Source organism: Rhinatrema bivittatum, unplaced genomic scaffold (genome assembly GCF_901001135.1).
Source record: "Rhinatrema bivittatum unplaced genomic scaffold, aRhiBiv1.1, whole genome shotgun sequence".
NCBI lineage: Eukaryota > Metazoa > Chordata > Amphibia > Gymnophiona > Rhinatrematidae > Rhinatrema > Rhinatrema bivittatum.
In genome coordinates this window covers 238,693-265,985 of record NW_021820455.1, presented here as the reverse complement: position 1 = coordinate 265,985, position 27,293 = coordinate 238,693, and the positions used below count along the sequence as shown (strand labels likewise).

The 27,293-nt window shown below is 44.7% G+C and overlaps 1 protein-coding gene across 1 annotated transcript in view; it reads left to right on the top strand.

The window, feature by feature from the left end:
* The window catches only part of LOC115081636 (E3 ubiquitin-protein ligase TRIM39-like), a 115,480-nt gene that overhangs the window by 41,088 nt on the left and 47,099 nt on the right, over positions 1 to 27,293 (top strand). The window contains exon 5 of the mRNA XM_029586059.1: positions 26,620 to 26,729. Coding sequence (XP_029441919.1) covers positions 26,620 to 26,729 — 110 coding nt within the window. The remainder of the gene's footprint in view (positions 1 to 26,619; positions 26,730 to 27,293) is intronic.

Genomic DNA, 27,293 nt, shown 5'->3' with positions numbered 1-27,293 from the left:
TGAAAATAAAAATGAATACGAAATATGGAAAATGAATTAGTAAGTGGATAATAAGATTGGAGACACAACCACAAAAAACAAACGCAGTAATGTTCCTTTTTTTTATATATAATAATGTTATTTTTACTCTTGTCACTGATCTTACATTTTTCAGATGCTCATAGAAAAATACTATTGGGTAAATAAAACGAACCAGTATTGGGCTGCAGGTGATACAAGCCGGGGAACAAACTGTCAATCAAAAACACTGGGGTGTGACTTAGTGAAACACATATAAAGCGCATCCATAGTGTGCACATCGATAAAATTGAAACAATTAAATAATAAATAATTTAAAAAGTGAGATGTGTAAATGATGAAAATAAAAATGAATACGAAATATAGAAAATGAATTAGTAAGTGGATAAATAAGATTGGAGACACAACCATCAAAAGTGCATGCGCTAGTCTTAACGGTGCGCTTACAGAAAAACAAATAAAGTTCTATATGCGTGAGACTAGAATCACTTATCCAAGTAAACCGTCTTTAATACAGACTACTATAGCTATGATAAATAGCAAACGGGGTGCTTGTGTATAAAAATAATGTGCGTGTAAAACATGTGAAGTAAAAACCAACTTAAACTAAAAAGAGGCTGTTGGAAAAACTTAAGTATTAATATAATTGGAAAAATTTCATAAGCATTCTTTTGTAAGTAACTTATAACAAACTTACTCGTGGGTATATTTCTTTGCCGTCGCATCTCTTCACGGGTGTAAGCAGAAAAATCAGGAATTGAACCAACCAGTTCCGGGAATTTAAACGCTCAAAAAACGCGCGAAAAAAATGTGTCAATCAGGTACAAAAGGGCGTGTCTAAGTGCAACCCGTAAATTTCAGAAACACAGGGTATATAAATGAGGAACGTGAATGTGATGTGAATTAGTCCTGAAAAGTGTAAAAAACGTGAATGTGGAGAAAGTGTGAGTATGAATGGCCATGGAAAGAAAAAAAAGGAAAAAAGTAAAGTAAAAAATAAATGGATGCATGCCTGGAACCTAATATACACCAAAAAATAAATATATCGAAAAGAGTCATTATGAAAGTATTAATGATTTACACTCACTTAGGGCCTCATTTTCCAAAGCTATCGCAGGCTTGCGTTAGCGCGATTTTCTAAAGTATCGCAGGCCTGCGATACTTTAGAAAATGAGGCCCTTAGTCTCTTATCAAACATTTATGTACAATAACCGGATTAAAAATTCAAGACTCTCCAACCGCAGTGCCAATCACAACACCTGAAGAACTAACTGTTAGAAGTGCTAATCAACTCTCTTTCAAAATAAATTATATCGGGCTTGCTCATGGTTCGTTTCTTATACGATTGTATCTCTACATGAATATTAACAAAAAGGAAAAAATAGGAAAAAGTAAACCCAACTAATCATGTAAAGGGGGCGTGTCTCAGTGTGATCCATGTAAATAGGATAATTGTACATTGTTTTTTTAACTGTTTTTTATTGTTCATTTATATATTTTTACACATATTAGGTTATATATGTGTTTCAAGCGATTACATTATGTTTAATTGGCAAAAACAAAATAATTATAGTTTCTATCCATTAGTTCATTTTGGTATACCTTTTACACACGTATCCTTGATTTCACAATTTTATCTATTATTCTTTATCCTATTTACATGGATCACACTGAGACACGCCCCCTTTACATGATTAGTTGGGTTTACTTTTTCCTATTTTTTCCTTTTTGTTAATATTCATGTAGAGATACAATCGTATAAGAAACGAACCATGAGCAAGCCCGATATAATTTATTTTGAAAGAGAGTTGATTAGCACTTCTAACAGTTAGTTCTTCAGGTGTTGTGATTGGCACTGCGGTTGGAGAGTCTTGAATTTTTAATCCGGTTATTGTACATAAATGTTTGATAAGAGACTAAGGGCCTCATTTTCTAAAGTATCGCAGGCCTGCGATACTTTAGAAAATCGCGCTAACGCAAGCCTGCGATAGCTTTGGAAAATGAGGCCCTAAGTGAGTGTAAATCATTAATACTTTCATAATGACTCTTTTCGATATATTTATTTTTTGGTGTATATTAGGTTCCAGGCATGCATCCATTTATTTTTTACTTTACTTTTTTCCTTTTTTTTCTTTCCATGGCCATTCATACTCACACTTTCTCCACATTCACGTTTTTTACACTTTTCAGGACTAATTCACATCACATTCACGTTCCTCATTTATATACCCTGTGTTTCTGAAATTTACGGGTTGCACTTAGACACGCCCTTTTGTACCTGATTGACACATTTTTTTCGCGCGTTTTTTGAGCGTTTAAATTCCCGGAAATGGTTGGTTCAATTCCTGATTTTTCTGCTTACACCCGTGAAGAGATGCGACGGCAAAGAAATATACCCACGAGTAAGTTTGTTATAAGTTACTTACAAAAGAATGCTTATGAAATTTTTCCAATTATATTAATACTTAAGTTTTTCCAACAGCCTCTTTTTAGTTTAAGTTGGTTTTTACTTCACATGTTTTACACGCACATTATTTTTATACACAAGCACCCCGTTTGCTATTTATCATAGCTATAGTAGTCTGTATTAAAGACGGTTTACTTGGATAAGTGATTCTAGTCTCACGCATATAGAACTTTATTTGTTTTTCTGTAAGCGCACCGTTAAGACTAGCGCATGCACTTTTGATGGTTGTGTCTCCAATCTTATTTATTCACTTACTAATTCATTTTCTATATTTCGTATTCATTTTTATTTTCATCATTTACACATCTCACTTTTTAAATTATTTATTATTTAATTGTTTCAATTTTATCGATGTGCACACTATGGATGCGCTTTATATGTGTTTCACTAAGTCACACCCCAGTGTTTTTGATTGACAGTTTGTTCCCCGGCTTGTATCACCTGCAGCCCAATACTGGTTCGTTTTATTTACCCAATAGTATTTTTCTATGAGCATCTGAAAAATGTAAGATCAGTGACAAGAGTAAAAATAACATTATTATATATAAAAAAAAGGAACATTACTGCGTTTGTTTTTTGTGGTTGTGTCTCCAATCTTATTTATCCACTTACTAATTCATTTTCCATATTTCGTATTCATTTTTATTTTCATCATTCACACATCTCACTTTTTAAATTATTAATTATTTAATTGTTTCAATTTTATCGATGTGCACACTATGGATGCGCTTTATAGGTGTTTCACCAAGTCACACCCCAGTATTTTTGTTTGACAGTTTGTTCCCCGGCTTGTATCACCTGTAGCCCAACACTGATAGTTTTATTTACCCAATAGAATTTTTCTACAAGCATCTGAAGAATGTATGATCAGTGACAAGAGTAAAAATAAAAATAATTTTATTATATATATTTAAAAAAAAGGGATCATTACTGCGTCAAATTAAATTAAATTGATAGAGCAGATTTGTTTGAATTTGTTGGATTCGATCTCAGCCAAGTAAGATTTGTTTAGTGTTTACTCCCAAGTAGTTCAGTGTATTTTTCTTTAGAATTATCCCCACCACACTTTGTTATTTTATGTATTCATTTAAAGTAGTTTAGTGTTTTTTCTTTACAATTATTCCCACTACACATTGTCATTTTATGGATTCAGTTTTATTTTTCATGGTTTCTAGCATTTTACACAGTTTTATGTGTTTTATTTGTATTGTTCATTTAATCACCTATTCAAATATTTTTAAAGGTGTTTGAAAACCGTATGCAACCTGTGTGTAATCCAATACAAATGATGCTTTTTACTTCTTGAATACATGTGCAAGGTCTAAACCACAAGAAGACAAAGGTATTAGTTTTTCTTCATTATGGATTTATACCATGTATTTTCATCAGTTATATTCATTTATTTTTTATTTACTTATTTATCTATTTATCTTTCTAATTTACATATTACACCTTCCAGACCATTGATGCATGTTTATATTCCATCTGTATTTGTATAAATGTTATATGATACTATAGAGGTATATTTCTACACAATTTTAAAACTTTTTATGTCCTCATTTTCTATGTTACCATTTTATATGTCTTAAGTTATGTTTTTTATATTTATTATTTATTTGAGTTTTTATGTATGTATTTTTATGTGTCACAGCCCCTGATGCAGCCCATTGTTAGAGGGCGAAACTCGGCCTGAGTCGGGCACTTTTGAACATTCCAAGTCTTCAATAAAGGATTAAAATTTGACATCTTGGCTTCTAATCTTCGTGACCTTGGAGTGCTACAGAGGTATTATGACATCCACCATTTTATTTGTCATTCCCTTCCTAATAATTCCTAACATTCTGTTTGCTTTTTTGACCACTACAGCACACTGAGCTGACGATTTCAATGTATTATCCACGATGATGCCTAGATCTCTTTCCTGGGTGGTAACTCCTAAGACGGAACCTAATATGTAAATACAGCAAGGGTTATTTTTCCTTATATGCATCACCTTGCACTTGATGAACTTAAATTTCATCTGCCATTTGGAAGCCCAATCTTCCAAGCTCACAAGGCTCTCCTGCAATTTAGATCACCTCACTCTTTGTATTTCTTTCCCATTATTTATAAATATATTAAAAATCACTGGTGCAAGTGCAGATCCCTGAGGCACTCCACTTTTACCATTTACCAATGTGAAAACAGACCATTTAATCAGACTGTTTCCTGTCTTTTAACCAGTTTGTAATCCACAAAAGGACATCTCTCCCTATCCCATGACTTTTTAGTTTTCTTAGAAGCCTCTCATGTATGTTTATCTCACTCCCTCCACTTGTCCTATCTGTATCTCCTGGGGGTGAACATCTCTCAGAATAATCCCAGTGACTCTCTTACCTGTAGGTATATTGCACTCGCTTCACCTGTTCCACCTCTAATTCCCTGGGAGTGAACATCTCCCAGAATAATCCCAGTGACTCTCTTACCTGTAGTTATATCTCACTCCCTCCCCCTGTCCCATCTCTATCTCCTGGGGATGAACATCTCCCAGAATAATCCCAGTGACTCCCTCCCTCCACCTGTCCTATCTCTGTCCCCTGGGGTTGAACATCTCCCAAAATAATCCCAGTGACTCACTCCCTCCCCCTGTCCCATCTCTATCTCCTGGGGTTGAACATCTCTCAGAATAATCCCAGTGACTCTCTTACCTGTAGTTATATCTCATTCTCTCCTCCTGTCCCATCTCTATCTCCTGGGGTTGAACATCTCCCAGAATAATCCCAGTGACTCTCTTACCTGTAGTTATATCTCATTCTCTCCTCCTGTCCCATCTCTATCTCCTGGGGTTGAACACCTCCCAGAATAATCCCAGTGACTCTCTTACCTGTAGTTATATCTCATTCTCTCCTCCTGTCCCATCTCTATCTCCTGGGGTTGAACACCTCCCAGAATAATCCCAGTGACTCTCTTACCTGTAGTTATATCTCATTCTCTCCTCCTGTCCCATCTCTATCTCCTGGGGGTGAACATCTCTCAGAATAATCCCAGTGACTCTCTTACCTGTAGTTATATCTCATTCTCTCCCATGTCTATCTCTTGGGGTTGAACATCTCCAGGAATAATCCCAGTGACTCTCTTACCTGTAGTTATATCTCATTCTCTCCCATGTCTATCTCTTGGGGTTGAACATCTCTCAGAATAATCCCAGTGACTCTCTTACCTGTAGTTCCCTGTATGTACCCAGATCAGTCCAGATGCCTGGGTTTCACCTTCCTTCCAGCAGATGGAGACAGAGAAAACCTTTGCAGACACTGCCTCTTAACCCGGTGTGCCACCTGCAGCTCCTCAGTATTGCTTTGTCTCCAGAAAATGGAGGAGGTGCAGTTCTATACCTAAGAAGAAAAAGCAAGAAGAAATAGAAGAGGATAGATTCGGTGAAATTCCCTCCCAGGATGTTGGCAGGTGCTGGTGGGACCATCCCTCTTGGTTTTTCAGAGGAGGATGAGCAGGGGTTGGGGACCCTTCATAGTTCGCTGATTCACACCAGGGGTGACAGCCGGAGGTCCAGTTCCCTCCCCTCAGGAGATTTGGGAGAAGCCTCTGCCACCTTCAGATAAGGCTTCTAGTTGCTGTTTCTGGATGTTTTCTGTCTGTTTTTTCTAAAGTTTATTGAAAAAAAAAGGGGAAAATAGGAAAAGGACAGGGAATGTGTTTGCTTGATTCCCGTCGTTGGCAGAAGGGCTCCGGGTCAGCGGTGTTTTCCCTTTGCAGCTCCCAGTGTGTGCCGTGTGGTCGTTTTCATTGACGTGTGGAGGGACTGGTGTGCACCTTTGCAGAGCTGAACGCCTCTACTGCTGCCTCCCTGGTGGGGAGGACACATCGAGGGGGGGGGGGGGGGGCGCCACATCAGCTTTGACTTTGCAGCAGGGGACTGGTGGGCCTAAAGCTGCAGCATGGGAGGCCATTGATCCATTCCCGCTGAGCGCGACAACAGACAGAAAACAGCCATTTTTTATTCCTTTGCATGTAAGGCACAAGCTACAGCAGGGGGAGGGGATCTCCCGCCTGCGCTTTCTCCAGTATATCCCTCAATGGAGGAGACCCAGGGGCCCCAGGGGACCTCTAGGGGGAGGAGCTAGATCCTCTGGATGAGGATGTGGAGGTTCCCTCCCCTTTTTCACCAGAGTTTGTTTTATTGCTGCATAAAGTCTATTTGGCCCATAAGGCCTTGGAGCAACCCTCTTTTAAGCAAAGGATAACAGATCCTCCCCCCCAGGAAGAAGTCCAGATTTTCAGGGGGCTTCAGGGGCCACTAGGGTTCAGAGGATCCTGGTCCTTCTGGGACAGGGGCCACCAAGGTCGGTTCCTCAGAGGAGTTGGATCGGGTGTTGCCTTCTGGGATTGGTTCTCCCGACACAGATACTTTTCACTTGGTACAAGGTCCAGAGGATGATGCTGGAATGGCCCCATCTACAGAGGGTGATGATCCTAAGGTGGTTTGCCTGCTTCAAAGAGAGGAACTCAGACTCCTGATCCCGTCAGTTCTGGCGGAGCTGAGAATATATTTTCTGCAGGAGCAGGCTGACCTGGAGAAAGTGGATCTGCTCATGTCCAGCTTGAGGGGTCCAGCAAAGACCTTACCTTTTCAGGTCAGTGAAAGAGCTGTGGTCAGGGAGTGGCCTTAATGTGAGCAGAGCCATGGATAGGCTTTATCCTTTGCCCGAAAACACTCTGGAGCTCTTGAAGGTGCCGACTGTGGATGCCTCTGTTTTGGCAGTTAAAAAAAGAGGACTACCATTCTGGTAGCTGGGGCAGCAGCTGGAGATGCATCTTAAGAAGATTTTTGAGGTGTCTGTGCTGGGCATCTGGGTGGCTGTCTGCAGAAGCTTTATGCTCCGGGCTAGTTTGCGAAGGGTGCAACAGTTGCAAAGTGACAGGAATATGACACCCCAGGAGTCTGAACAGGTGAAGCGATTGGAAATGGCGTTCACATATGGGGCAGATAAGAACATAAGAACATGCCATACTGGGTCAGACCAAGGGTCCATCAAGCCCAGCATCCTGTTTCCAACAGTGGCCAATCCAGGCCATAAGAACCTGGCAAGTACCCAAAAACTAAGTCTATTCCCTGTTACCGTTGCTAGTAATAGCAGTGGCTATTATCTTTGTATGACCTTGTTCCCTAATCTTCCCGAACGATGTCGGCAGTCTCGGCCAGGAAACTTCTTTGGTGGTGGAACTGGTCAGCGGATGTTTTGTTCAAAGCTCAGCTGGGAGCATTGCCTTTTAAGGGCAAACTTCTGTTCAGAAAAGACTTGGAGCAAATAATAAAGAATCTGGGAGATAACAAGGTCCACAAGCTACTGGAGGACAAGCCAAGAGGGTCCAAAGGTTTTCTCCCAGTGTGCTCTCGCTTTCGGGAGCACAGCTCTGAGTGTTGGTCAAAGGTAGACCTCGGGGAGGTCGCAGACCTGGAATCAGCCATTTCATGGGTGCTTCTAAGTGTGGCTTCTAAGTGTGATAGGACAAGGCTACGCTTTACAATTTGCTCGGCCGCTCAGAAACCTGTTTATGGTGTCTCCTTGTGCCATGGCGGAAAAGAAGTTGGTCATTCAGCAGACCATACTGCGGCTATATTTATTTATTTTATTTATTTATTTAAGGTTTTTATATACCGGCAATCATGAGGACATATCTTGCTGGTTTACATGAAACGGGGTGCATTAAATACATCAAACTAAAACTGTGGTGATCGAAGGAAACAGTTACAATTAACAAGGGTCACAGAACTTGGAGAAGAAGGAAGAGATAGGAAAGAATAACTGGTTAGACAAAATACAAATTAAATTAATTAAATACTATGTACAAATGGTATTGTTAATGGTTGAATGTTTTGGGGAGTCCTTGGATTGAGTCCTTGGATTGTGTCATTAGATTGTGTCTGGGAAAGCTTGCTTGAATAACCAAGTCTTAAGTCCTTTCCTAAAAGTTAGGAGGCATGGTTCTAGTCTGAGATCTGTAGGAATGGAATTCCATAGAGAAGGGCCAGCTGTGGAGGTGGCCCGATCTCTGAGGGTAATGTGTCTGGTCGTTTTCGTGGGAGGAACTTGGAGGGCGCCTCTGTAAACTTCTCTGGTAGGTCTTGTCGAATTGTATGCTTGGAGGGGTATTTGAAGATTGAGGGAGATGCGTTGATGTATAGTTTTGAAGATGACACACATGGCTTTATACATGATACGGAAGTATACGGGTAGCCAATGTAGCTCTTTCAGGATGGGAGTTATGTGGTCTCTCTTTTTTGCGCCTGTTAGTAGTCGGGCTGCTGAATTTTGAACCATCTGTAATGGTTTGGAATAGGATGAGGGCAGACCTAGCAATAGGGAATTGCAATAGTCTAATTTTGAGAAGATGACTGCTTGGATGATCGTTCTGAAGTCTTGAGCATGGAAGAGAGGTCTTATCCTTTTCAGGACATGGAGTTTATAGAAACAGTCTTTGGTTGTTTTGTTGATATGTACTTTGAAGTTTAGCCGGTTGTCTATTATCACTCCTAAGTCTCTAACTTGTGAGGTAGGTAGGTTGGTAGGAAGAGAAGAGTTAGAGCTATTGTTCTCAGGAGAGATGAGTAGGATTTCTGTCTTGGAGGAGTTTAAGATGAGGTGAAGGCTGTTGAGTAGTTGTTTGATTTTCAGGTGGCATGATTCTCAGAAGTCAAGAGTTTTAGAGTATGTGTCTTTGAAGGGGATGATGATTTGAATATCATCTGCGTATAGGAAATACTTTAGATTGAGGTCGGTGAGAAGTTGGCAGAGAGGAAGAAGGTAAATATTGAAAAGAGTCGGAGATAATGAAGAACCTTGCGGGACTCCTATGACGGCGTCAAATCTTGAAGATTCCTTGTTTTGGAGTCTAACTTTGTAGCCTCTGTTGTTGAGGAAGGTTTTGAACCAGGATAGGACAGTGCCGCTGATTCCTATGGGCGACAGCTGGTTTAGGAGGATGGCGTGGTTGACCGTGTCAAACGCTGCGGATAGGTCTAATAAGATCAATAGGAAAGAGTTTCCTTTGTCGAGGCCCAATAAGATAAGGTCTGTCAACGAGGTGAGGAGGGATTCTGTGCCTCGATTTTTTCGGAAGCCGTGTTGTGGGGTGAAGAGAAGATTGTTGTCTTCGATGAAATCTGAAAGTTGAGAGTTCACTAGTTTTTCCATGATCTTGGCAATGAATGGGAGGTTAGCGATGGGGCGGAAGTTGTTGGGGTCCTTCGGGTCAAGGTTAGGTTTCTTTAGGAGCGGTGAGATTGAGGCCATTTTGAGATCATCTGGGAAGGTTCCTTGGGCCAGGGAGCAATTGATGATATTTGTCAATGATGTGGCTATTGTGTCTGGAATAGATAGAAGTAGTTTGGAGGGGATGTGGTCTGCAGGATGAGACGAGGGTTTCATTCTTTTCAGGATGGCTTGTATCTCAATGGAAGAGACGGGTTCAAAGGTGTTTAAGCTGACGTTTTTGTAGGCAGGTTGTTGATATGTCTGGAGGGCGGCGGTGTCGGGAGGCAGTTGTGTTAGGAGATTGGTGATTTTATTTTGGAAAAACTGAGCAAGTTCTTCAGCTTTGGATTGAGCCATGTTGCCGGGGATTTCTCGCGGTAAGGCTTGGGTGAGGCTGGAGACATAAGTGAAGAGGGCTTTGGCGTCAAAGACCAGGTTGTGAATCTTAGATGCATAATAGTCTTTTTTTGACTTTGAGGTGAGGGATTTGTACTGGTATAGAATAGATTTGTATGAGGAGATAGTGGAGTCGCATGGGGTTTTACGCCAGATTGCTTCTTTTTTTCTTAAACTTTGTTTTAGTTTTCTGAGTTCAATGGTAAACCAAGGTTGTCTGCTGACAGCATTGGTGTGAGATTTTTTTGTTGTTGAAGGACAGAGCTTATTAGCTATATTTTCTGTTATGTTGTTCCAGGAGCGAATGGCAGTGTTCGGGTCGGTGAAGTCTAATAATGGGAGCTGTGAGACCAACTGGGTGTTAAGGTCTTCTAGGGAGCATCGCCTCTTGTAGTGGAATGAAGGTGAGGGGATGTTAGGAGTGTTGGATTCTTTCAGCGCGAAGGAGGTAGAGATGAGAGTGTGGTCTGACCATGGAACCTTTTTGTTCTTCAGATTGGATGTAGTCGTAATGCCTTTATTGACGAAAATCAAGTCCAGAGTGTGACCCGCTTTGTGTGTGGGTTCGTTGACTAGTTGTTGGAATCCCATAGCAGACAGGGCTGAGAGGAGGGTTACGCAGCTGTTAGATGGAGAAGGAATGTCTATGTGCAGATTGAAATCACCTAAGATGATTGCTGGAGTATCCAAGTTGATGAGCATGGTGGTGATTTCAAGAATGGGGGAGAATTCGGATTCTAGGAGCCCTGGGGGGGCGTAGACAAGAAGGATTTGAAGATTTTGTGAGGTAAAGAAGCCGACTTCCAGTTTTGAGTTAGAGCTGTACGGATGTTGGGAGAAGTTAAGGCTTTTTTTGGTGGCCAGAAGGATTCCACCTCCTCTTTTTTTCAGTCTCGGGAGTGAGAAGACATCATAGGTCTGTGTAGGTAATTGGTTTATTAAAGCCGTATCTGAGGGCTTAAGCCATGTTTCGGTTACTGCGCAAATATCTGGTTTGGCGTCGGTGAGGTAATCATTGAAAATTAGGGATTTTTTTGTTAGGGATTGTGCATTGAAAAGAGAGAGTGAGAAGAGGGAGAGGCCTAAAAGCTGGGTGATAGGTGTAATCAAGATGGGGGTGAGGGTTTTTAAGTTATTGTGAAGGGCTCGTCTGGTAGATATTCTCTTAGATGGGAGGTGGTGTTGTAAAATTGGTATTGGAAGAACTAGAGACATTGTGGGTTGTTGGATAGCTGGCGCAGTGGGTGGGCGGATGGTAGAAGGGAGGAAAGCCTGGAATTAGGAGATAAATAATTAGTTGGTTAGGGCTCTGGATGAGTACAGGTTGGTTGGTTGCTTGGCGCAGGACGCTTTGGACGCTTGATTGTTGAGTGGGCACAGGAAGCTTGTCTGTTGAGTGGGCGCAGGACGCTTGTCTGTTGAGTGGGCGCAGGACGCTTGTCTGAGTGGGCGCTTGTTTGTTGAGTGGGCGCAGGAAGCTTGTCTGAGTGGGCGCTTGTTTGTTGAGTGGGCGCAGGAAGCTTGTCTGTTGAGTGGGCGCAGAATGCTTTGGACGCTTGTCTGTTGAGTGGGCGCAGGACGCTTGTCTTGAGTGGGCCATTGTCCCTGTTCCCCGGGACAAGAAGGGTACTGGATGTTAATCAATTTATTTTGTGTGCCCAAAAAGGAAGGAAATTTTCAACCAATTCTGATTTAAAGAGGACTCTAGTTCTCAAAGTTTCCCATTTCCGGATGGAGACTCTGCGGTCTGTCATAGTAGTGGCGAGAAGCAGGGAGTTCTTGGCTTCCTTAGATCTGACAGCGGCATACCTACACATAGGGATTCATCCGGATCATTAACAGCACTTCAGATTTATTGTCCTGGGGAGGCATTTTATTTATTATTTATTATTTATTTATTTGAGGTTTCTTATATACCGATAGCCGTTTGCACATCGTATCGGTTTACATACAACTAATAACTTATGGGCAAAGCCCCTTACAAAGAACAGTAGAACAATGTGGAAAACAAATATACAGTAGATATAAGTGTAATAAATAGATCTATGCAATAAAAATACAAGGGATATATATGTATATGAGAACAGGGAGTATAAAAGGTTACTTAGACAACTATATTAATAAAGATATCTTAAGGAGAACAATTATGATGGAGGGATCATGATACTAACAATACAATAACTTTAAACTATAACACGTTGTCGTTAGAAGGTGTAAAAGCAGCGTGGAGCTGAGTAATTCAGAGATTCAAATGGTGGGTCGGGGAAAACAACATAACGGAGATAAGGAGGGTGGAACAGAGAGAAAGAGGGTGAGGGAAAATACAAAGGAGGGCATATAGATGGTAGGAGAGAAGGGTGGGTCATGAGCTATACGGGGGTGTCAAAGGGGTTAAGAGGGTAGCAGAAGACGCTAAGGGGGGTGAGAATCAGATACAAGGGTTATCTTAACCCTTGTATCTGATTTTTCAATTCTATGTTCTCCCGTTCGGACTAGCAGTGGCACTGAGGACCTTCATCAAAGTGATGGTGGTAGTGGTGCCAGGTCTCAGAAAGGAGGGCCTGCTGGTCCATCTGTATCTGGATGACTGGCTCTTCTGGGTGAAGTCAGAAGTCCTTTGCCAAGGTGTGGTAGAAGTGGTGTTGCATCATCTGAGATTGCTGGGATGGGTAGTCAATCTGTCCAAGAGCAACCTTTCACCTTCGCAGGTGCTGGAGTTCTTAGGCACATGCTTTGATACCCGACTGGGGAATGTATTTCTCATGGAGGAGCGGCTTGTCAAGCTTCAGACTCAAGTTCAGAACCTGTTGGAGGCCTGAGTGCCCAGGGTCTGGGATTACTTGCAGGTCTTTGGTTCCATGGCCTCAACCTTGGGGCTAGTCCCATGGGCATTTGCTCATATGCAGCCTCTTGAGAAAGCATTGCTATCCCAATGGAATCCAATGTCAGAGCAGTTTCATCTCCCCACTACGGCTTACAGACTTTGCCAGGTCCAGTCTTTCATGGTGGCTTGGCCAGGACCATTAGTGCAGTGGGGTGGATCTCGAGCTTCTTCAATGGATGGTGGTGACTACTGATGCCAGTCTCTCTGGTTGGGGAGCTGTGTGTCAGTCCAGTGATGCAGGACCACTGGTCAGCAAAGGAAGCAAACTGGTCCATCAATTGCCTAGAGACGAGAGCAGCACAGTTGACTCTGCAGGGGTTTCTTTCCGTTTTACATAACCATGCAGTCAGAGTCCTGCCAGACCATGCAACTACAGTGGCCTACATCAACCACCAGGGAGATAGTAAGAGTTGAGCGGTTGTTCAGTAGGCAGAAATGCTGATGCCCTGGGTGGAACAGCATCTGGCCTCGCGAGCGGCCTCGAACATAGCAGGGTCCAACAATGTCCAGGTGGATTATCTCAGCAGACAACAGTTGGATTCCCAGAGAATGGGAGCTATCGCAGGAAGCGATGACCCTCATTTCTCACAGGGAGGGGGGGGGGGGTGTGCCTCACATGGATTTGATGTCAACCCAGAGGAATGCCAAGGCAATACATTTCTTCAGTCACAAAAGAGAGCACAGAGGGATTCAGTTTTGTAAGGAACTGGGGAACCTTTTGGGGAAGGGGAAGTCTCTTCCGAAGGGATGGGCTCCACCTTAACCAGGGTGGAACCAGACTACTGGCGCTAACCTTTAAAAAGGAGATAGAGCAGCTTTTAAACTAGAGCAAAGGGGAAAGCCGACAATCGCTCAGCAGCGCATAGTTTGGAGAGAGGTATCTTCAAAGGATACTAATGATGCATTGGAATTAGGGCATCCCAACAGTGAGGTTCCAAAAATAAGAAAAGTAGTCCAAGTGCATGTAACTAAAAACTCACCTGAGCTAAAATATTCTAACTTATCCCTATCAATTAAAAAGCAGAATGAAAATACAAACAAAAAACACACTTTGAAATGTTTTTATGCTAATGCCAGAAGTTTAAGAAGTAAGATGGGAGAATTAGAATGTATAGCAGTAAATGATGACATAGACTTAATTGGCATCTCAAAGACATGGTGGAAGGAGGACAACCAATGGGATAGTGCTATACCGGGGTACAAATTATATCGCAATGACAGAGAGGAGCACCCGGGAGGTGGTGTAGCGCTTTATGTCCGGGATGGCATAGAGTCCAACAGGATAAACATCCTGCATGAGACTAAATACAAAATTGAGTCTTTATGGGTAGAAATCCCTTGTGTGTCGGGGAAGACTATAGTGATAGGGGTATACTACCGTCCACCTGGTCAAGATGGTGAGATGGACAGTGAAATGCTAAGAGAAATTAGGGAAGCTAACCAAATTGGTAGTGCAGTAATAATGGGAGACTTCAATTACCCCAATATTGACTGGATAAATGTATCATCGGGACATGCTAGAGATATAAAGTTCCTGGATGGAATAAATGACATTTTTATGGAGCAATTGGTTCAGGAACCGACAAGAGAGGGAGCAATTTTATATCTAATTCTCAGTGGAGCACAGGATTTGGTGAGAGAGGTAATGGTGGTGGGGCCACTTGGCAATAGTGATCATAATATGATCAAATTTGAATTAATGACGGGAAGGGGGACAGTAAGCAAATCCATGGCTCTCGTGCTAAACTTTCAAAAGGGAAAAACTTTGAAAAAATGAGAAATTTTTAGAAAAAAACTGAAAGGAGCAGCTACAAAGGTAAAAGAAGTACAAGAGGCGAGGTCATTGTTAAAAAATACCATTCTAGAAGCACAGTCCAGATGTATTCCACACATTAAGAAAAGTGGAAAGAAGGCAAAACAATTACCGGCATGGTTAAAAGGGGAGGTGAAAGAAGCTATTTTAGCCAAAAGATCTTCATTCAAAAACTGAAAGAAGGATCCAACAGAAGAAAATATGCATTATCCTAAGTGTTGGCAAGTTAAATATAAGACATTGATAAGACAGGCTAAGAGAGAATTTGAAAAGAAGTTGGCCATAGAGGCAAAAACTCACAGTAAAAACTTTTTAAAATATATCTGAAGCAGAAAGCCTGTGGGGGAGTCAGCTGGACCGTTAGATGATCGAGGGGTTAAAAGGACACTTAGAGAAGATAAGGCCATCGTGGAAAGATTAAATGATTTCTTTGCTTCGGTGTTACTGAAGAGGATGTTGGGGACGTCCCCATACTGGAGAAGGTTTTCATGTGTAATGATTCAGATGGACTGAGCAAAATCACAGTGAACCTAGAAGATGTGGTAGGCCTGATTGACAAACCGAAGAGTAGTAAATTACCTGGACCGGATGGTATATGCCCCAGAGTTCTCAAGGAACTCAAAAATGAAATTTCAGACCTATTAGTAAAAATTTGTAACCTATCATTAAAATCATCCATTGTACCTGAAGACTGGAGGATAGCAAATGTAACTCCAATATTTAAAAAGGGCTCCAGGGGCGATCCGTGAAAATACAGACCGGTTAGCCTGACTTGAGTGCCAGGAAAAATAGGGGAAAGTGTTCTAAATATCAAAATCACAGAACATATAGAAAGACATGGTTTAATGGAACAAAGTCAGCATAGCTTTACCCGAGGCAAGTCTTGCCTCACAAATCTGCTTCACTTTTTTGAAGGAGTTAATAAACATGTGGATAAAGTTGAACCAGTACTTGTATTTTCAGAAGGCGTTTGACAAAGTTCCTCATGAGAGGCTTCTAGGTAAAGTAAAAAGTCATGGGATAGGTGGCGATGTCCTTTCATGGATTACAACTGGCTAAAAGACAGGAAACAGAGAGTAGGATTAAATGGGCAATTCTCTCAGTGGAAGGGAGTGGACAGTGGAGTGCCTCAGGGATCTGTATTGGGACCCTTACTTTTCAATATATTTATAAATGATCTGGAAAAAAATAAGACGAGTGAGGTAATCAAATTTGCAGATGATACAAAATTGTTCAGAGTAGTTAAATCACAAGCAGATTGTGATAAATTGCAGGAAGACCTTGTGATACTGGAAAATTAGGCATCGAAATGGCAGAAGGAGTTTAATGTGGATAAGTGCAAGGTGATGCATATAGGGAAAAATAACCCATGCTATAATTACACAGTGTTAGTTTCCATATTAGGTGCTACCACCCAAGAAAGATCTAGGCGTTATAGTGGATAACACATTGTAATCGTCGGATCAGTGTGCTGCGGCAGTCAAAAAAGCAAACAGAATGTTGGGAATTATTAGAAAGGGAATGGTGAATAAAACGGAAAATGTCATATTGCCTCTGTATCGCTCCACGATGAGACCGCACCTTGAATACTGTGTACAATTCTTGTTGCTGCATCTCAAAAAAGATATAGTTGCGATGGAGAAGGTACAGAGAAGGGCGACCAAAATGATAAGGGGAATGGAATAGCTACCCTATGAGGAAAGACTAAGGAGGTTAGGACTTTTCATCTTGGAGAAGAGATGGCTGAGGGGGGATATGATAGAGGTGTTTAAAATCATGAGAGGTCTAGAACTGGTAGATGTGAATCAGTTATTTACTCTTTCAGATACTAGAAAAACTAGGGGGCACTCCATGAAGTTAGCATGTGGTACATTTAAAACTAATCGGAGAAAGTTTTTTCACTCAACGCACAATTAAACTCTGGAATTTGTTGCCAGAGGATGAGGTTAGTGAAGCTGTGTTTAAAAAAGGATTGGATAAGTTCTTGGAGGAGAAGTCCATTAACTGCTATTAATTAAGTTGACTTAGAAAATAGCCACTGCTATTACTAGCAACAGTAACGTGGAATAGACTTAGTTTTTGGGTACTTGCCAAGTTCTTATGGCCTAGATTGGCCTCTGTTGCAAGCAGGATGCTGGGCTTGATGGACCATTGGTCTGACCCAGTATGGCACATTCTTATGTTCTTAAAAGGTTGATGCTCTGGTGCTTCCTTGGCCACAAGAAGTTCTGATCTATATGTTTCCTCCATGGCCTCTGGTGGACAAGGTTGAAAGGAGAATAAAGGTCTAGGAAAGGTGATTATCATGGCTCCAGAGTGGCCACGAAGGCCTTGGTTTATGGACCTGGTTAATCTAGGGCTGGATGGCCCCCTGATGCCTGGCCATCTTCCAAATCATCTACGGCAGGGCCCTATATTTTCAGATTAAGCAGATTGCTTTTGTCATACGGATTGGATTTTGAAAGGGGGCAATTAAGAAAGAAAGGATATCCAGAGGATGTTATTTGTACTCTGTTGTGAGCTCGCAAGACCTCTACTTTCTTGGCCTATGACCGGGTTTGGAGAATCTTCAAGTCTTGGTGTATGGAGCAGGGGGTTGATCCTCGTTGAACATCGGTTGCAGATTCTAGTCTTTTTGCAGAGAGCCTGACGAAAGGTTTGTCTTTTAGTTCCCTGAGTGTGCAGGTGTCAGCCTAGGGCTGCTTGTGGGGCAAGGCTCATGGAACAACTCTGGCTGCATATCTGGATTTGGTACATTTCCTCCAAGGGGCGACTCATTTGTGACCCCACGGTTTGTAAGATGTATCCTTCTTGGAACCTTAAATTGGCTCTCAAGGGTATGTGTGAAGCACCTTTTGAGCCTCTAAAGAGAACCACCATAAAAGATCTGATTTTGAAGGTTGTTTTCTTGGTGGCGATTTGATCAGCCAGATGGTTTCTGAACTTCAAGCCCTTTCATGTACGGAACAATTTTTGAGGATTTCGGATTCCGGAGTCTTTATGAGGATGTTCCCATCTTTTTTGCCGAAGGTCATTTCTATGCTCCAATTAAGTCAGACAGTGGAGCTTCCAGCCTTTTCAAATTTGGAGAGTGGGAAGTCTCATGCAATGGAATTAAGATGTCTGTATGTCAGAAGGGCCTTGTTGCAGTATCTTGAGATCACAAGTAGTTTCAGGTTATTGGATCACCTTTTTGTGCAATGGAGTGGTGCAACAAAGGTCAGAAAGCTTCAAAGGCACTATAGCACATTGGTTGAAGGAGGCTATTGTTTCCGCATATATCTGTCGCTGTCGACCCGTCCCAGAGGGGTTAAGGGCTCATTCTACTTGTTCCTTGGCAGCTTCCTGGGCAGAATGTCAGCGAGTGTCACCACAAGAGATTTGCAGGGCTGCTACTTGGAAGCCTATGCATACGTTTGCCAGACACTACCGATTGGACGTCCTGGTCTCGGATATTGGAAATTTCAGTGGTGTACTTCGAGCAGGACTCTCAGAGTCCCACCCCATTTAGGGAAGGTTTGCTACATCTCAGGAGTCTGGACTGATCTGGGTAGGTACAGGGAAAGGAAAATTGGTTCTTACCTGCTAATTTTCATTCCTGTTGTACCACAGATCAGTTCAGAGTCCCACCCATTGGTGGAGGGAATGTTTGGAGAGTCTGCTTGGTTTTGTTTACCCTAATGATTCTGGAGAATTTGAAGAATGGCATAGGTTTCCCCTTAGTCTTTTCAAGAAAAGTTCCAAATTTGGTTTTCAATTTATGAATTTTCATCTTTTCCTCTGCTCATTCTGGGGCATATTATAGAGCTGATTTATTAGAAGTTATGTTAGATATTTTAGGCTTAGGTACTGAATAATACTGAAGAGCTACAGGTGGCACACCGGTTTAAGAGGCAGTGCCTGTGAAGTTTCTCTCTGTCTCCATCTGCTGGAAGGGAGGCAAAACCCAGGAGTCTGGACTGATCTGTGGGACTACAGGAATAAATATTAGCAGGTAAAACCAATTTTCCTGTACAACTTATCCCTCCACCTGTCCCATCTCTATCCCCTGGGGTGAACATCTCCCAGAATAATCCCAGTGATTCATTCCCTCCGCCTGTCCCATCTCTCTCTCCTGGGGTTGAACATCTCCCAGAATAATCCCAGCGACTCCCTCCCTCCACATGTCCCATCTCTATCCCCTGGTGTTGAACACTTCCCAGAATAATCCCAATGACTCACTCCCTCCACCTGTCCCATCTCTCTCTCCTGGGGTTGAACATCTCCCAGAATAATCCCGGTGACTCACTCCCTCCACCTGTTCCATCTCTTCCCCTGGGGTTGAACATCTCCCAGAATAATCCCAGTGACTCCCTCCCTCCACCTGTCCTATCCCTGTCCCCTGGGGTTGAACATCTCCCAGAATAATCCCAGTGACTCACTCCCTCCATCTGTCCCATCTCTGGCCCCTAGGGTTGAACATCTCCCAGAATAATCCCGGTGACTCCCTCCCTCCACCTGTCCCATCTCTGTCCCCTGGGGTTGAACATCTCCCAGAATAATCCCAGTGACTCACTCCCTCCACCTGTCCCATCTCTATCCCCTTGGGTTGAACATCTCCCAGAATAATCCCAGTGACTCACTCCCTCCACCTGTCCCATCTCTATCCCCTGGGGTGAACATCTCCCAGAATAATCCCAGTGACTCTTACCTGTAGTTATATCTCATTCTCTCCACCTGTCCCATGTCCATCTCCTTGGGTTGAACATCTCCCAGAATAATCCAAGTGACTCTTACCTGTTGTTATATCTCATTCTCTCCACCTGTTCCATGTCGATCTCCTTGGGTTGAACATCTCCCAGAATAATCCCAGGGGACAGGGATAGGACCTGTAGTTATATCTCATATCCACCTTTGGATGCCCTGAGGCACTTCTCCAACGCCATGGGAAAAGAAGAGAAGAAAAAAATTACACTTGAAACTGAAAAACAAAGAAACAGAACTGCAATGTGAGGGAGAGACCCGATTGGAAGCCCCCCCCCCCCCCCGACATCACCGGGGGCAACTCCGACCGTTGAAAGGCGCCCTGCCACCAGGCTTCGCGTGCCGAAGGGGTGCGACAAAGGGGCCCTCCCCTTTGTGCACCCCTTCGTGCAACCTGTAGTGCAAATGCCAGTTAATATCTTTGCAATTGTATATCTCTCCTTTCTTTAATATACTTCCTGTTATCCCTTTTTGCTCAGTTGTTAAAAATCCAACATTTTGAGCTTTTGTAAACCGTTCTGATGGCTTTTCCGAATGACGGTATATAAAGGAAAATTAGTTCTTACCTGATAATTTTCGTTCCTGTAGTACCAAGGATCAGTCCAGACTGCTGGGTTATGCCTCCCTTCCAGCAGATGGAGTCAGAGAGAATTGAAAAAGAGCGCCACCTATATACTCTGGTGTGCCACCTGCGATCCTTCAGTATAATCAATATCAAAGCAGAATGACAAATGTATAGTAACAACCCATGACTAGATCAAGTCAAACAACAACTTTGAACTACTGGACTCCCGTCGGAAGTGCCAAAAAACAGAACGATATAGCATCTGTCCAAGTGATCTGAGATTGTGTAACAAAAACAAACATCAGAAACAGACAAGCAGACAAGCGGGACTCCTACTCCTTTGGGCGGGCTCTTGGACTGATCCTTGGTACTACAGGAATGAAAATTATCAGGTAAGAACTAATTTTCCTTTCCCTGTACGTACCAGGATCAGTCCAGACTACTGGGATGTACCCAAGCTGCCCTAAAGGGGGTGGGATCTGGAGAGTCCCGCTCAAAGCACATTGCTGCCGAATGAGTCCATCTTTGGATCCCTAACATCCAATCGGTAATGCCTAGCAAACGTGCGCAAAGATTTCCAAGTAGCCGCCCGGCAAATCTCTTGAGGTGAGACACATCCACTCTCTGCCCAGGACGCCGCCTGGGAGCGCAGAGAATGGGCCCTAAGTCCTTCCGGAACGGCACGCCCATAACAAATGTAAGTAGAATCAATAGCGTCCTTCAACCAGCGGGCGATAGTAGACTTAGAAGCTTTAGTTCCTTTCTTAGGACCACCCCCACAAAACAAAGAGATGGTTGGACAACCGAAAAGGATTGGTAACCTCCAAATACTGTAAGAGTACTCTTCGAACATCCAACTGCCTAAGCTCCTCCCGCGAAGCGGTGTCATCAGCCTCAGGAAAGGCTGGCAATTCAACTGTCTGGCTGACATCAAAAGCCGAAACTACCTTTGGCAAGAAAGAAGGAACGGTGCGAAACTCCCATTTCAGTAATATGCAGGAAAGTCTCTCTACAGGACAACGCTTGAAGTTCTGAAATTCTTCTAACTGAACAGATAGCCACTAGAAACGCCGTCTTGAGCGTTAAATCCTTGAGCGTAGCCCTTTTTAGAGGCTCAAAAGGTGAAGTACACAGTCCACGAAGAACCAAATTCTGACTCCAAGATGGACAGATAGAACACACTGGTGGCCGTAAGTGTTTGACTCCCTTCAAAAATCTGGCTACGTCTAGGTGTACGCGATGGAAGCACCATCAATCTTTCCACGATAACATCCCAAGGCTGCTATCTGCACTCGGAGGGAAGTATACGACAAACCTTTCTTCAGACCCTCCTGCAAAAAGGCCAAATTATGAGACACTGTAGCCTGTCGCGGGAACAACTTCAACCCCCGGCACCAAGAGTCAAAAACCTTCCATACTCGCACGTAGGTAACCGAGGTGGATGTTTTACAAGCGTGTAGAAGGGTAGTAATAACCACCTCCGAATAACCCTTCTTTCTCAACTGCCGCCTCTCATAAGCCAAGCCACTAGACAAAAGCGATCGGCCTGGTCGAAAAATACTGGGCCCTGCCGAAGCAGGTGAGTCAGATGACCAAGACGTAAGGGGCCGTTTACCGCTAGGTTGATCAGATCTGCAAACCATGGCCTCCTTGGCCACTCCGGTGCCTCTAGAATGACTTGTCCCCTATGGGATTTGATCCGACGCAATATCTTTCCTACCAGTGGCCAGGGTGGAAACACGTAAAGGAGAACATTTGCGGGCCAGGGAAGGATCAGGGCATCTACTCCTTCCGATCCGTACTCTCTTCTGCGACTGAAGAAGCGAGCTGCCTTCGCATTCAAGTGAGTTGCCATCAGATCCAACCGTGGGGTCCCCCACCGTTGGATGATGAGCCTTAGAGCCTCGTTTGACAGTTCCCATTCTCCGGGATCTAGCTGCTGGCGGCTGAGAAAGTCCACCTGAACGTTGTCAACCCCGGCTATTTGGGATGCTGCTATGTGAGACAGGTGTTGCTCCGCCCAATCCATCAACCTGCTCGCTTCGGATGCCACCAGTCGACTTCTGGTGCCCCCTTGTCGTTTGATATAAGCCACCGTGACCGCATTGTCGAACAGGATCTGAACTGCCTGGTGTTGAATCAGAGGGAGAAAGTGGCGCAGCACCAAGCAAACCGTCCTGGTCTCCAATCGATTGATGGACCACTTGGTCTGTGGCAGTGTCCAAAGACCCTGAGCGGACCGAGACTGACAGACTGCTCCCCAACCCGTCAGGCTGGCGTCCGTCGTCACAATGATCCATCGAGGGGGCTCCAAATCCACGCCCTGGAGCAAGTGATCCAGTATAAACCACCAATTCAGTTTGGACCTGACCTGTTAGAGGAGCGGCAAAGGTAACTGGAACTTCTCCGATTTGGGATCCCAACGAGAAAGTAGTGCTCCCTGCAAAGGTCGCATATGAGCAAAGGCCCAAGGGACCAACTCCAGTGTGGATGCCATATACCCAAAAACTTGCAAGTAATCCCACACCACCGGTGAGGGAAGGCCAACAGACGGCGAACCTGCGACATTAGACACGCCATCCTCACCTGTGGTAGGAAAACCTTGCCCAATCCGGTGTCGAATCAGACTCCCAGAAATTCCAACTTCTGGGATGGAACCAGCTTGCCCTTGGGATGGTTGTCAACCCAGCCGAGGGAACTCAGTGGCTCAACACTGAGCGCACTGCCTGCTCGCAGAGTAACCGTGATTTGGCCCGAATGAGCCAGTCGTCCAAGTACGGGTGTACCAATATGCCTTCCCTTCGATGGCTCGCCACTACCAACACCATTACCTTTGTGAAGACCCTCGGAGCTGTTGCTAGACCGAATGGTAGGGCACAAAACTGGTAATGGGACCCCATGATCATGAACCGCAGGAACCGCTGATGAAATTCCTGGATACCTATGTGGAGATAAGCCTCTGTTAGATCCAAAGAAGCCAAATATTCACCTTTGTGGACGGCCGCAATGACAGATCTCAAGGTCTCCATGCGGAAGCGTGGGATCCTTAACGCTCTGTTGACTTGCTTCAAATCCTATATCGGGCAGATTGTGCCCTCCTTCTTGGGAACTATGAAGTAAATGGAATAGCGACCGGTCCGCTGTTCGGCTGCCGGGACCGGAACAATGGCCCCCAGGGCTTGTAAGCAAACTAGCATTTGCAAAACCACTCACTGCTTCATCAGGGGTCCACTGGGCGAAATAAGAAACAGGTCGCGAAGAGGCCGTGCAAAATCCAAAGCGTAGCTGTGATTTATAATGTCGAGAACCCACTGGTCGGAGGTAATCTTGGCCCATTCCTCCCGAAATTGGAAGAGTCGTCCCCCAACTTCTGGAATCGAGGAGTGGGCCAGCGTCCCCTCATTAGGACGCCTTATTATTGGTGAAGGTATGCGATGCGCCAGCTCGTGGAGGCCGTCTGCCACGAAAGGAATGTGTCCACGCTTGCGATCTCATGGGTGGTGTTTGTGAAGTGTATGATGCAGTACCCCTTCCGGCGTGAAAGTGACGCTGCCCATGGAAGCGTCCTTGAAAGGTGCCTGCGGAACGGAAGGATCTGGGCTTGTCCTCCGGTATTTGAAAACCTTGTTCTCCCCCAAGGAGCGAACAAGTTGTTCCAACTCATCTCCAAACAAAAGTTTACCTCGAAAAGGAAAAGAACCTAGCTGTGCCTTGGATGAGGAGTCTGCCGCCCAGGACAGCTGGACTCTGCCGCCTGGGACAGGTGGAGGAAGGGAGAGGAGGAGCCAGAGGAGCCGCTTTGCCGAAACCGCCGAAGCCATGGAGCGGGCCGAGATGCGAAGGAGATCAAGCAAGGCATCCGCAGTATATGCTACCGTGGATTCCATGCGGTTTGCCTGCTCAGCCTCCTCCGGAGGCAGATCCTGAGTCGTGAGCAGCTGTTGTAGCCAGCGGAGGGTAGCCCTGTGCATCATGCTGCTGAAAACCGCTGCTCTCACCCCCAAGGCTGAAACTCCAAAAATCCGCTTGAGCAGAACCTCGAGCTTCCGATCCTGGAGATCCTTGAGTGCTGTGCCACCCGTAACTGGAATGGTGGTATCTTTAGCAATAGCTGTGACCGCAGAATCCACCTTGGGGACCTTAAGGAGCTCCAAGGAATATAGAGAAAGCGGGTAAAGCTTTTCCATAGCTCGACTGACCCGCAAGGTAGCCTCCGGAGTATTCCACTCTCGGGATACAATCTGAAACAGCTTTGGATGGAAAGGAAATGTCTGTGGCGGAGCACGGATCCCAGCGAGCACTAAATCACCTTGAGAAGAATCTGAGTGTCTGTGGAATTGGGATCTGTAGTTCCTGAAGGACATGTGCTATTAATGGGTCCAGTTCTTCCTTGTGATACAATCGGAGTATCTGTGGGTCATCCCCCTCGACAGGATCCGTACTGCCCCCCCCCCATCCCCCATGTCTGGTACTTGGGGGTCCTGAGAGTGGGGGTCCTGATATCCGTAGACACGCCCTGATTTAGAGGTTCCGTAGCCGGGACCATGTAAGATACCCCTGATCCCAGGCCTTCCTGGCCTGTGGAATTCTTATAACGCTTAGCTGGGACAGGGGACCCCTGCTCCCAGTCAGCTTCAGCTTCCATATATGCTTTATGGAGCAATAAAACAAATCGCGATGAGAATGGATGAGGTCTCTTTGGAGGACCTCTTGCTGAGTCTGACAGAGTTGGGCCATCGTCTCTACGCAAATCGCGGGGTTTGTGAGGGCTGAGTGCCGGCGGGGACAGGGGGGGAAGCTCTTCTCCCTCCCCCATAGAGCCTGCATCGCTATCTGGGTCATTTAAGATGGCCGCCACCGGCGCGGAGGAAGGCAAGATGGCCGCCACCTGCGCGATCAGGAGCGAGCCTGGCCTGTGACTGTGAGGCAGTGAAGCAGCTCCGGGCGCCTTCTGGCGTGTCAGAGCTGCTCCCCTGCCCGAAACCGCCCGTCGCGAAGGCCCCTCACCCCCGGGAATGCACCGGGAGCAGAGGCCCTCGCGAGAGAGGCGGAACCCCAGCTCTCCCCATGCGGCACAAAGAGTGCCTCTAGGCATGACAAAAAACGCGCGAAAGGGGTCAGGGCGGCCAGCCACCCCTTCCGGAGGCCCAGGTGAGACGCACAGGCATGGGGCAAACCAAGACCGAAATTTAATTTAATTTTTTTTTTTTTTTTTTTTTACGTTCTGTAGCACTGTCTCCTGCAATAAAAATTAGTGCTCTCTCTTTTTTTTTTTTTTAACTTTAATAAACTTTAATAAACACACAGAACTTGTGGAGCCTTTAGAGGAAGGAAAACCCCTCTAACATAAAAACTCTGAGGAATTAAGCATCTCTGGAGCTGAGGGGGAGAGTGACCGGCCCACCGATGAATCCACCCCCTCTAACTCACCGGGCAGTGTGACAAGGTAGTCCGGGAAAAGGCTATAGGGCAATGCCCTGCCTCGCCTGCTTTGGCTCTCACTTCTTTATTTAATTATATTTTTTCACAGAGTTGATCTAGTCAGAGGATTCCCCAGAAATTTTAAACCAAACCTGACAGGAACCCTTCCCAAATTTAGAGGATCAGGACCACAGGTTATGCGCTCTCATCTGCTGGAGTCAGAGAAATACTGAGGGATCGCAGGTGGAACACCAGAGCATATAGGTGGCGCTCTTTTTCAGTTCTCTCTGACTCCATCTGCTGGAAGGAAGGCATAACCCAGCAGTCAGGACTGATCCTGGTACGTACAGGGAAAACTCATTAAATAAATAAATAAATAAAATAAATTCTCTCCACCTTTCCCATGTCTATCTCCTGGGGTTGAACATCTCCCAGAATAATCCCAATGACCCTTCCTCCACCTGTCCCATCTCTATCCCCTGGGTTGAACGTCTCCCAGAGTAATCCGTGACTCACTCCCTCCCCTTGTCCCATCCCTATCCCCTGGGGGTGAACATCTCCCAGAATAATCCCATTGACTCACTCCCTCCCCCTGTCCCATCCCTATCCCCTGGGGGTGAACATCTCCCAGAATAATCCCAGTGACTCCCTCCCTCCCCCTGTCCCATCTCTGTCCCCTGGGGATGAACATCTCCCAGAATAATCCCAGTGACTCCCTCCCTCCACCTCTCCCATCTCTGTCCCCTGGGGATGAACATCTCCCAGAATAATCCCAGTGACTCCCTCCCTCCACCTCTCCCATCTCTGTCCCCTGGGGATGAACATCTCCCAGAATAATCTCAGTGACTCACTCCCTCCCCCTGTCCCATCTCTATCCCCTGGGGTTGAACATCTCCCAGAATAATCCCAGTGAGTCACTCCCTCCCCCTGTCCCATCTCTGTCCCCTGGGGGTGAACATCTCCCAGAATAATCCCAGAGACTCCCTCCCTCCCCCTGTCCCATCTCTGTCACCTGGGGGTGAACATCTCACAGAATAATCCCAGTGACTCTCTTACCTGTAGGTGTCAGAAGGTGGAGTTTCCAGAACCAGAAGCTGTTTCTACTGACCTGAGAATGGATTTCCAACTGAGATACCCTCAGCAATTGAAGAAAGTGATCACAAGATTTGGAGGTAGAAGAATCTCTCTCTTTTACTTTTGCTTTATTTGCTTGCATTAAATCATTAGCAGTCAGAATGTGGAGTTTCTCAGATGCAGATCTGCAATCTGTCTGTACAGATGAGAGATTGCTGCTCTCTTCCCCTTCCCCTTCCTCTGTTGTGCGCCTGATCCTGTTCTCTCCTGTCTTCCCCAATCTCTTATTCCCTGTACGTACCAGGATCAGTCCAGACTGCTGGGTTGTGTCTCCCTTCCAGCAGATGGAGTCAGAGCAAAAACTGAAAAGGCAACCCTTCTTAACCTGGTGTGCCATCTGCGATCCTTCAGTATTTTATCTGACTCCAGCAGAGGAGGTCGGCAGGACCTGCAGTCCTGATCCTATCATATTGTTTATTTTCTAGTAGTTTTCAGAGTTGTTTAACTCTCCCTTCTTTGACATAACAGCTTTGGCTATATCAAGTTTGTTTAAAAAAAACCAAAACACCCTTTAGTTTCATTTTTAGTCAGTGAAGACAGTGTTATTCTCCTGAGGCGTTTGCAGCTTTGGTAGAGGTACGGCTGGGGCTGGACGCCCCGAT